An 11,747-nucleotide genomic window follows, 5' to 3' on the forward strand; every position below is an offset into this window, starting at 1 on the left:
GTCCACTTTGAGGTGAAAAGGAACAGTTTGTCCCGTAATTCAGCTACAATGAAAAAGGCACAAAGCTGGAGTTATTCTGTGTCTTTGCTGCACAGCTGCCTCTTCTTCTCTCATTCTCCCCCCTCCCTCTCCTGTTTCTACTTCAATCATGAAACTGATCAATGATCAGCTGATCGGCTCTCTTGTTTGTTTATCGCTCACTTTGCGCCAGAAAGAGGAAACCAGCGGATGTCGCGCTAAACAACAGCAGCACGTTTAAGCTTGATCAGCTGTTGTTAGAATTTATTTAATATTAATTTCTAGTATCAGCTGATGTTTGCTGGAGCCACAGCTGTAAAGCTGCTGGTCATGATGGTTTGGATATGTGGTGAGAGGGAAACATGAAGATGAAACCAGGAGATGTCCTTACTGGATCATCAGAGCTGAACAGGTGATGGAGAAACAGGTTTACCTTTTAGGTGACATGAATGAGTTGAAGTTATGAACTGTTTCTGAGAGACAAATAACACCCAGGATCCTTTTTTAGGTAGCTGACAGCTGGTAACTGTGCAGGGGCGGGTCTAGCAAAGTGTTGCCAGGGGGGCAGGTAGGGCATTAACAGGGAGAGGGGGGCACAAAGAAATACTTTCTTATTCTCATTTAAAATGTCTCACTTTTAAAAAAATAATTATCTGAGTCTTACAACAAACGATTGATAGATTGATGCATATATACCATCAGAACAGTGTACATCACTGTCACAACAGTGTTTATTTTCATTCAAAGGCTTTATGATTTTTCCTATAATGGCGGCCGGTCTCTAGTCAAAATGCCCGGGACGATTTTTTTGTCCCAGTCCAGCCCTGTATGCAGCTCATCTGCAGTCTGGTGTTACCTACATCTTCCTATTCAGAAGGCAGAATTTCCGAGTTCTGAGTACAATCAAAGCACCACGACTGCAGTTTTTGTGTTGGATGTAAAAAGCAGGCTAGGATAGAATCAGGCGTGGGATTTCTCTCGTGGAAATGTGCACATTATCTTTTCCTTTCTATTGGTAGGTGGCACAGTGCACTGTGGCAAGTAAGCAAGCTAGAAGACTGCAAAGTTATGGAAGCAACACATTAACAAGAGAATTCTGAGTAAAACCAAAGTTACTTTCCCTAGTAACTAGTTACTTTGAAAGTAACGAGTAACTTGAAGTAACTGAGTTACTTTTGATAGAAGTAACTAGTAATGTAACTAAGTTACTAATTTAAAGTAACTTACCCAACACTGATAATAACTAACAATTAAAGGCGGAGAGGTGTTTTCATTTATTGCCTATAATAAAAACAAACCTTGTATATGTGCTGTTTGTTTGTTTACTGTCTCGTAACCCCTCCCTTAGGATAACAGCAGGAACAGGTGATATACGGGTGTGATGTGTCCCTGCAGCTTTACTGTAGAGCTCCATAAGGAGCGAAGAGCACAGCCAGTGTGCTGTGTTGATGACCCCGAGCAGTGTAGCAAAAGACAGCGCTCCAAAATGATAAATAAATAAATATATTTGGTTCATTTTAAAGACAAACCTAGTGAGCAGCTGAAGGGTCTGCACATGACAGATTTAGCCGAAGCATGGTGGAGCTCGTTGGGAACAGGAGACTGGTCAGCCTTAGCTGAGATAACTGATGGAAACATTGTGATTGGGATGGTGATCAATCAGGTGTATAGAGAGGCTGCAAGAAGTGTTGTTTATTTCACTTATCACAAAACGGCAGAGGCTAGAATTCTTTATTCATATTTATATTTTGAATAGTAGAATATTTGAGCTTCTTTATTGTTTTTGTACAAGCAAGGTATAGTGTACATTCTTTAGGCAATGCAGAGTCCCCTCAAACCAAAAACAGACAGTTGTACATCCTGCTGCTGCTTGTACATTCACACACAGCCACAGTCATCACATTTGTGGGTTACGTTATACAGACGTCTTTGTACATTGCTGACTGTTTGATATAAAAGCCAAAATGAAACAGAAACTGGTACTGTATTTTTCTTTCTGTATTCAAGGGTAACAGGGTAAGACATAAGGTAATATCTGCCCACAGATATTACCTGCATTCATTATCTCATGATAATTAATACAGATGCAATTTATACAATGTATTTGCATAAAATGCATCTTAGGGAAAAAGCTTGACATAGACTGACTTTCATCACTATAAAGAAACATAACCTCATATTAATTTAAATTGATTTATTTAATAAAAATCAAAATGCAGAAGCAATGTGTAAAAAGTTCAGTATACTCGAGCTCGTAGAACGACCTAAGCAGCGCTCTAGAGTGTGTCCGCAACTCTGAGTCTCCGTGTGGTCATCAGCTGACACACATCGTGCCCCTATCGTGTGTCCCAATCAGAGATAGTCAGGGGCGGGACCTCTGTGATTGGCCGTGGTCCTTTTGTGTGTATTTGAAAGTGCAGGCAGATAGAGAGGTGAGTAGTTTGAATAAAGCGATATCGATTCATTAAATCCTGAATCGACTTTTAAATATAAATGTTGAAACGCCAGAATCTCAGGTTAAAGCTCTCAAAACTATTTCAACAACCACCAAACAGTAAATGAGAGCAGGTAACGGACTCCACACAAAGACGTAAACACAGCGTGGACCCCACGCATCAGAATCAGCTTTCTCTTTCTCGGCTTTCTCACCCGACGGCCCGTACATGGACACGCCGTCGGGGCTGAAAGCCGGCAGCTCGCCGACTCTGATGCGTCGGGTCTGCTCTGTGTTTACATCTTTTTGTGCTCGATTCTGATGCTGCAGGTTTTATTTCTCTCCAACCAAAATTCACTGAACCAGCAGCAAAAGAAGCAGCAAACTATGTTTCACATTTGATAAATGTCGTCATTAATTCCCTCTGACCTTTGCTGTTTTGCTTCCAGCACGATAAAATCACACAGCTCTCTCTCTGTACTTCAGGAACAGTTTCCCGTCTCCAATCTCTGTTTATCACCCACCAGTCTACCGGTGTCTTTTTCTTTTTGTTAATTAAATGTCCTCGGACAAGAAAGACTCATTTCTGCTGTTCAATACTGAAGAAATTTATACTTTTTAAAATTATGCAAAATTGCAGAATATTTTTAAGGTTATCTGCTATAAAAAGCCAGGTCAGGAAAATCTCCTTCGATTTCTGTTTTATTCTCAGTTACTTTGACACAAAGGCCTCTGCTGTGATGCTCACACCTCTGATGAAGTCTCACAGTGTCAGTACTGATAAATGATCAGAATTATAATATTTCTGACTATTTGAGGCAAAACTGAATCGAATCGAATGGATTACAGAAATCAGTGACGATACGCAGCCCCAGTGAGCAGCCTAGTCCCGACAGAAGCGGATGTAGCTGTCAGTAATGAGGAAAGATGAAAAGAACTATTGATAACTTATTTGTTAAGTTAAGGCCTGATCCGTCTGAAATTCATAGCCAGCTCTGACACGGAGCCATCAGCCCCTGAATGCTGAAAAAGCACCGTGTATCCAGAAACACATTATATGCTGCGATAAAAGTGTCCCCTCCCCCCGCGGCCTTTCAGCAGCAAACAGGTCGTCAGAGGAGCCGATGTGATGATTAAGTTTAACATTGTCTACAATATTGCCGAAGAGTGCCAACGCTCTTTAAACACAAGCACTTTTTCAGTAACTTTGTGATTAACTTTGTTAATCATTTACACATCAATGTTGTCTGTATAGACAGCAATTTCCCCCCAAAAAGTGCACATGTAAAACTGCGGTGTTAAGCGAAGCGGTTGAAAAATTTGGGTGCGCCTAACGTTTGTGCTGGTGCGCCTTGCAACCGTGGCAAAAAAGTTAGTCTAGAGCTTTGCCTAAGCAACCAAAGACGTTCGTAATCTTTTGTCATCAGTCACTCAGGTGTCTCGTTGTCCTTCACACAGCTGCTTCCATGCTTTGTCGGTTATGAACAGCTCTCTTAAGGTCCACTACAGCATTTCACCCAGCTTGAGGTGGGACTGGGCCATTGCAACACCTTCACATTTGCTTTGTCACATTTTACTCTAGAATACTTTGGTATACCGAGGAGTTTACTCAATGATTGCAAGGTGCCCAGGTCTTGTTGCTGCACAAGAAGCCAACGAGTTAGTTCAGATGCAGTTTTGCAAAGCTAAGCCATGCTGGTATATTCTTTTTAGGCTCTTTTTCTCGGAAACAAATGCAAAGATGCCATACTTGTTCCATGTTTTTTCTTACTGTATTATATTTAACGTGGCTAACTGAGGCATGTGGAGTCTGAGTGTAGCTCTGAGTATTGCGAGAGCTGGAATGAATTTGCTGAGACATTCACTGAGACGAGACGACAGGAAACTGCCATGAATGTTTTCCACTTGTGAAAAGTCTTTGTCACTGTAGAATGATGGATTTGAAACTGTTTGGAAATGCCCTCAAGAGCCTTATGGGCAATAATTGCTTTTTAGGTAACTGCTGATGTCTTTTCTCCATGGCAGTGAAGATACTAGATAACTGAGTGCTCCAGATCCACAAACTGCTAAAACCTTTCCTTTTCTAGAGGTGATCAAATCTACTGATAATCAATAATCACTGATTATGCTCATGCAGGATAAATAGGTGTATTTACCCACTTAATTCCTACAGGAAACAGTAGTTAATTTTTCACACATGCTTCTGCATTTGGGCTGAATTTATATTAAGTGAATAATGATGTTGGAACATGTCGTGGTTTGTTGTTCCTCTGAGGTTATATTTACCTCATTTTAAAATGTGATGACGGATCATTTCGGGTTGCTGTAGCTCAGGAGGTGGTGCAGGAGGTCATCTACTAATTGAAATGTTCATGGTTCAATCGCTGGCTGTCTGCCGAATATCGTTGGGCGAGATACTAGCCCCGAGCTGCTCTCCGGGGAATCCACCGAGTATGAATGTGTGCGATTGTTAGATCGAACACAACCCCCAGAAAGAAGTGCTTGTACAAATGGATGAATGAGGCAAGTTGTATAAAGCGCTGTGAGTGCTGGGATGAAGTAGAAAAGTGCTATATAGGAATGAGTTAATTTACCATTAAATTTTGGTAATAAACAAGAATAATCTGCTCAAAATACTGTGATTCTGAGCTGAGAGTCGAAACACGACTGAGCCCACAAAGTGAAGCCTACGTAACTTAATTCTACATAAACGAGGGTTTTTTTCATACATGGGTTTGGTGTAGAAAATGTAACTAGACATCGGCAGTGCCCTGTGGTGAAACTCGGGGTACTAGTAGCAGATCCAGTTATGTTCAGAGGTTTACATACAGCCATCATGTGCATGAACGTTACATTTATTTTGGGCCTTTAAAATAAACTTTAAAAAAATAAGAATGAGGAGAAAAAGTTTGAATTTGTTTTGGATTTTCTCTCATCCATGCTGGGTCAAAAGCATACGGACATGCAGGCTCTCTCACTCTCTATACATAATGTTTAATAACTTATGATGATTATAGATTATAGATTAGAATAATAGTATTCAGATTGATCGATCAATACTCACAAATTTAAAGGAACTCACTAAAGCGCAAAGGACTGTAGATTTACACACCATCTTACAATGCTGTGATGGCAGACATTCCCCAACTCTGTGAATGGTACTCATGGCCACTGATCAATGGTTGTTGATTAGCGGTCATGGCAATTTGCATACTACTGATCATAAGCTGACCTCCCAGCCCAGTGTTCATTCAGTGCTGCTGGTTTCAGTCACTGTGCACATGTCCTGTTTCTAAGGTTGGAAACCTGCAGTCAGCTGAGACTGAAGAAGTCAGCTGATGATGACGAAACGTTTCTCCCACTGAAAACTCTGCGGCCAGACTTTTTGGGATTTCTTTAGCTGGATGATTGAGCATCAAGACAGACAACATCAAGTAATGTTTCATCTACTTCTGGAATAGCTTTCCTCAGCATGTTTGGGCCTAGCATGGGTCCATGCCAGGAAAGCAACCAATTTAAATGAACTTGACTAATTGTGGCAAGAAGAGTGATCAAATATTCAGCTGGAATTACACCAGAGGTTTGTTGATGGCTACCAAAAGCATCTAGTGACCCACAATGTCATGAAAGTATGTAAACTTTTGCCCACCACTGTGTCTGGATGTGACTCATGTGTAAGATTGGAAATAAGATTTTTACTGTGCAAAACAAACATCATTCCTCTAATTTAACAATGAGGAAACTGATTTAGTTTCATGAACTAAGCGGCAATACACGTTACTACATATTGTGTTTCAAAATATCAACAGTAAACCATAAAGAAACTCTGCAGACTCTGGGGCACGACTAGGTACTGAAAATGTATCTGGTGTGAACATCTTTTTATTGTAATAATAAAAGCCTACATACACATGGATAATATTGGTTTTTGTGTTGCAGCTAGATGAGTTTGAGCAACAGAACAATCTTAACAACTCACTACAATTCATCAGCTATACAGGATGAGGTCCGGGCTGGGCTGAGGGAGTTGATCTGTGAGGTCAGTTTGTGGGTTAAATGTAAACAGGCTGCTCCTGGGCGGTCAGCAGGCGATACATAGCAGCAGGCATGGTCTTCATATGAATCTAAGGCAGACAGAACAGAACAAAGTAATCATCATGGAATTCTGATATAAAGGTTCTTATTTATATCATTACATATCTAATGGTATAATGGTATGTAATAGAAATTCGGGTAGGAAAGGGTGCCCAAGAATCAGAGATGCCTGAAGCCCTGAAACGATTGTCAAGAACCGTGCAGAAGTAATAAAAGGGGCTACATCCTGACATCAAGCCACTCGTGGACCACAAACAACATCAGACTATGGAGTGGTAAATGGACTGGTTCTTATATAGCACATTTCTACTCTGAGCAAAGCGCTTTATACAACTAATTCATTCACCCAATTACTTCCCATTCACACAAGCACTTATTCTACACTGTTAAGTGCTCACTGTCTAACATTCATATGCATTCACATTCCGATGGATGCATCGGAGAGCAACATGGGGTTAATATCTTGCCCAAGGATATTTGGCTGGTGGAGCCTGGGATCGAACCTTCCGGTTAGCAGCTGACCTGCTCTACCACCTGAGCTACAGCCACCCCACAAAGACTGTTGTTCAATTGTCCAAAGTCCTCTTTTCAGATAAAATTAAATTTTGGATTTTAATTGGAAGTCAAGATTGTAAAAAAGGCACATGAAAGTCCCACCCACAGTGTCCTAAAGCTACTGTCAAATGGCACTGTTGTTGACCGTGACCACATGGGGTCTTGGAGTAAAAGGAATAGGAGAAACACCTGACCCAACGATACAGACCAGCTGAAGGCTGCTATCAGAGCAACATGGGCCTCATTAACAACCTCATAACCCACCATAAGTTGGACAACAACAACACCTACACCAGAATGCTGTTTATAGACTTCAGTTCAGCGTTCAATACAATCCACCCCTCACAACTCATCAGGAAACTGACAGACCTGGGCATCAGTTCCCTCATCTGCAAATGGTTACTGGACTTCCTGACCAACCGCCCCCAACATGTCCGGCTGGATAACCGCTGCTCATCTACAATCACGATGAACACCGGTGTACCACAAGGCTGTGTGATGAGCCCTTTCCTCTACTCCCTCTTCACCCACGACTGCAGACCTGCTGATGGTTCCAACACCATCATTAAGTTTGCAGATGACACCACGGTGATTGGCCTCATCAGTGACAACGATGAGGCCGCCTACAGGGAGGAGGTGGATCGTCTGGCTGAGTGGTGCGACACAAACAACCTGCTGCTTAACACCGAGAAGACCAAGGAGCTCATCGTGGACTACAGGAGGAATGCTGACCCACATCCACCCATCCACATTAAGGGGACGGCTGTGGAGCGTGTGAGCAGCTTCAAGTTCCTGGGAGTCCACATCTCCGAGGATCTCACCTGGACGACCAACTGCTCCAAGCTGGTCAAGAAGGCTCACCAGCGCCTCTTCTTCTTGAGGACTCTGAGGAAGAACCACCTGTCCTCAGACATCCTGGTGAACTTCTATCGCTGCACCATCGAGAGCATCCTGACCAACTGTATAACAGTCTGGTACGGGAACTGCTCTGCCTCGGACCGGAAGGCGTTGCAGAGGGTCGTGAAAACTGCCCAGCGCATCGCCGGAGCACCACTTCCTGCCATAAAAGACATCTACAGGAAGCGGTGTCTGAAAAGGGCTGGGAAAATCATCAAAGACCCCAGTCACCCATCACATGGACTCTTCACCCTCCTGCCCTCTGGGAGGCGCCACAGGAGCCTCCGGACTAAGACCACCAGGTACCGGAACAGCTTCTTCCCCACAGCTGTCAGACTCCTGAACTCTGCCTCCTGACATCTGACCCACGTTAACACATGGACTGAACATACACACACCCACAACCACCTACACACACCCACAATGGACAACTGTACCCTCAAACACACAATAATAACATGGACATCTATATCATGGCTAAAGCACTTCTGGATCGATGCAAACTGCATTTTGTTGCCTTGTAAGTACATGTCACAAGTGTGACATGTGCAATGACAATAAAGTTGAATTCTATTCTATTCTATTCTATTCTATTCTATTCGAATTCCCGTTAAGGTCTGGTTACAGATACAAAGCAAAAAAAGAACAGCTGTGTCCCAAAACCTAGGCCGCATCCTTTGGAGGACCCGGCCTTCGCGGTCTATGTGGGCCGCGTCCTTCGAAGGCCGGAAGTGTGAAGCTGTGAAATTGGACGGTCTAGCCTTCAGATTTGCGTCACCGCTGTCTCGGAGGAGTTTAATAACAGGACACTGGCGTAAATTCTCGACCATCTCACACTTCTGTTTAATCAGTTAATCAGAAAACGATGTGCTGGAAGTTTGCTACTTTTGCCGGCTCTAGTGACCCTTGACCTCCTGGTCAGCTATTGAGCTGGTGGGTAACAACGTCTCCGAAAACGTTGCAGGACTTTGGCAAATATGTGATATCTTGATAAACCGAGCAGATATTTGAAGTTGACACAGCTACATTCTCAAAATATGTTAAAAGTTTGATAAGAGTAATATTAAAACTAAGGAGCTGCCGCCATTGTTGGAATCCTGAATCCTGCAACACGTTCTCACTCCAAAAGCGTAATATTTTACGCTAGGTGACAAATCATCAACATATTACGCTTCCAGGCACCCAACACATCCCTAAATGACGAGATCAGAAAAATGAGGAAACATGAGAACCATTTGGAATCTACACGTTCATTCATTTTACTTAAATCACTTTGGAAAACACTATTTGAAGTCATTAAAGTGCTTGTTAAGGTTACGGATAAGGTTAGGGTTTGACCCAATTTGACCCATTCCAGTTTTTGTGTTGACCAAAGTACTGGTCATCCTTTCTTTTTCTTCATGAAGGTTTATGACTTTTCCTTATCTGGGGTCATGAACTGGTGTGTAAAATATGGACACTTTGATGTGTCCTGGGATGTCTTTGCAGTGTTTGTATACAAAGATGATGTTGCAGGTCATTTTGACCCGCACACTTTTATGCAAGTAAAAAGCTGTTCAGATCCAAAATAAACATTTGTCTTTGATGTACTTTGTTTTGATTGCCTCTGAATATACATCAGACCCAGGTGTGTATGCGAGAAACTTTCTCTCCCCTGTTCTTGTCACTGTTCTCGTGTCATTTCAACACACCAAAAATGAGCTCCTGAAGGATGACGACTGAAGAAGCTTTATCACTGCTTTTGAACTGGGATAGTGATGAAGAAGAAGGTGTTTCAGAGACAGAGGATCTTTCAAGACAAAGACTACAACTCGCTCCAAAGGAGGAGTAGACAATCTTGACAAAGTCACAGCAACATACAGCTGCCAGTGCAACACAGCTCGTTGGCCCTTGGTAATTTTCTACAACATTTTGGATGTGTCAGCTTACAATGTCCTGTGGACTGAAATCATCCAACATTGGAATGCCAGCATATTGTACCGACGTCGGCTTTTCCTGGAAGAACTGGGCAAAAGTCTTGTCACTCCCAAGACCCAGAGGCGAGTCAGACCAGCTCGATCCCCAGCAGCTTTTAACAGGAAGAGTCTGCCATGACCGGTTGTGGTGAGCGAAGGAAGTCAGGATTAAAGACATGCTGTGGCAGAGAGCCAGAGATTAATAATAAGTTATTATTCAATGCAGAGTGGTGTATAACATCTTGGTGCCAGATACTCCATGGATCAGTGGGTGAGAGCTGTTTTGGTAGCAACAGGGGGACTAAAATAATATTAGGCAGGTTGTCATAATGTTATGCCTGATCAGCGTATATAAAGCTTTTTCCCACATACTGATAAAGTACTCTATCCTATAGATGTAAGTGCTGTGTGCACCTTGGATTCATACCTATGATCGATTTAGAATAACCAGTTAACTTTACATGCATGTCGTTGGACCAGGAAGGAAGCCGGAGTACCTATAGGGTGGCTGTAGGAGGCAGAGCAGGTCACCAACTGATCGGAAGGTTGGTGGTTCGATCCCTGGCAGTCTGCATGCCAAGTATTCTTGGGCAAGACACTAACCCCAACTTGCTCTCCGATGCATCCATCGGAGTATGAGTGTACTTAGAAAGCACTGAGTGTAGATTGGGTGAATGAGGCATGTTATATAGAGCACTTTGAGTACTTCAGGAGAGTAGAAAAGCGCTATATAAGAATCAGTCCATTTACCATAGTACCCAGAGGAAACCCACAAATGCACCACCCAGAAAGGCCTTAGGCACAATAGAATGCAGTGTTTCACTTTTAACTGTTGTGCATCGAAAGATCCTGATTTCCTTGTTATGTATAATATGATGCAATGTCTTACCTCTCCCACAGCACTGGACAGGATGTGGACAATTTTTTCATGGGGCGTGGCCACCACACTCTGGCTGTTGATCTCGATGATGCGGTGACCAACTCTGACCCCGCCCCGTTCGGCAATGCCCCCACGCATTAGGCTGCAAATCTGTTGAAGAGATGTCACTTTTTCTTTAAAAATAACAAATAAAATCACTCAAGAAATGTAACAAAATTGCAGTTATCATGTAACAGAGCCGACACTACTCACAATGCCATTCTGGACACTGAAACCCAGCTGGTAGCGCAGGTCTGGCCGTCTGATGAGTACAGTAGTCACTGGGGGACATCTCACAATATTCAGCTTGATATGAGACTGGTTCTTCAGACCCTACAGGAAAGAGAAGCAGGAAAGAGCAAGTATTGGGATTAGGGCTGGGCCATATTATACCGTTCACGGTAATACCGGTATAATGTTAGGCAACGATAGGAAAATGAAATATCGCGATAGAATGGGAGTAAAACGCGCATGCGCAGTGCCTTTGTTTTCATACGCACATGGCCGATTGTTGAGTGAAACAGATGAACCAGAATTGGTTTGTAAAAATGGTGCAACTTCCGTGATGTGGAACTGGTTTGGTGTTTGTCCGTCAGATACACAACAAAGCACATTTTTTTGCAGAACATGCAAGCGGCCGTCGTTATTGTCGTATTTGTCGGACTAAGATGCTCTTAAATCTGGGAGTAATCTGGGTCCTAAACTCCGTATGCTTCAGGTCAAACAACACTGCAGCATCACTTAGAGTTAAAAACTGTCTAAATTCTTTCATCTTTAATAAAACGATCAGCATTGCTGCTTTACCAGGTGTAACTATGAAGTTTAACTTCCAGGCATCCATGAAAACAAAAGTTATTACATTTAACGGAGTTAG

At 42.7% G+C, this 11,747-nt stretch overlaps 1 protein-coding gene across 1 annotated transcript; it reads right to left on the minus strand.

Annotated features, from left to right (window-relative positions):
• Window positions 1-3,162: 3,162 nt before the first annotated feature.
• On the minus strand, window positions 3,163-11,206 carry LOC121813687 (amyloid-beta A4 precursor protein-binding family A member 1-like; the record flags this gene model as incomplete). The annotated part of the gene is given in 3 exon segments (XM_042217572.1): window positions 3,163-6,576; window positions 10,844-10,984; window positions 11,087-11,206. Coding segments are annotated over 3 exon segments (333 nt in total), but the record flags the coding sequence as incomplete, so codon positions are not given.
• Window positions 11,207-11,747: the final 541 nt, after the last annotated feature.

Source organism: Haplochromis burtoni, unplaced genomic scaffold (genome assembly GCF_018398535.1).
Source record: "Haplochromis burtoni strain Fernald_Lab_line unplaced genomic scaffold, NCSU_Asbu1 Contig_2247, whole genome shotgun sequence".
Lineage (NCBI taxonomy): Eukaryota > Metazoa > Chordata > Actinopteri > Cichliformes > Cichlidae > Haplochromis > Haplochromis burtoni.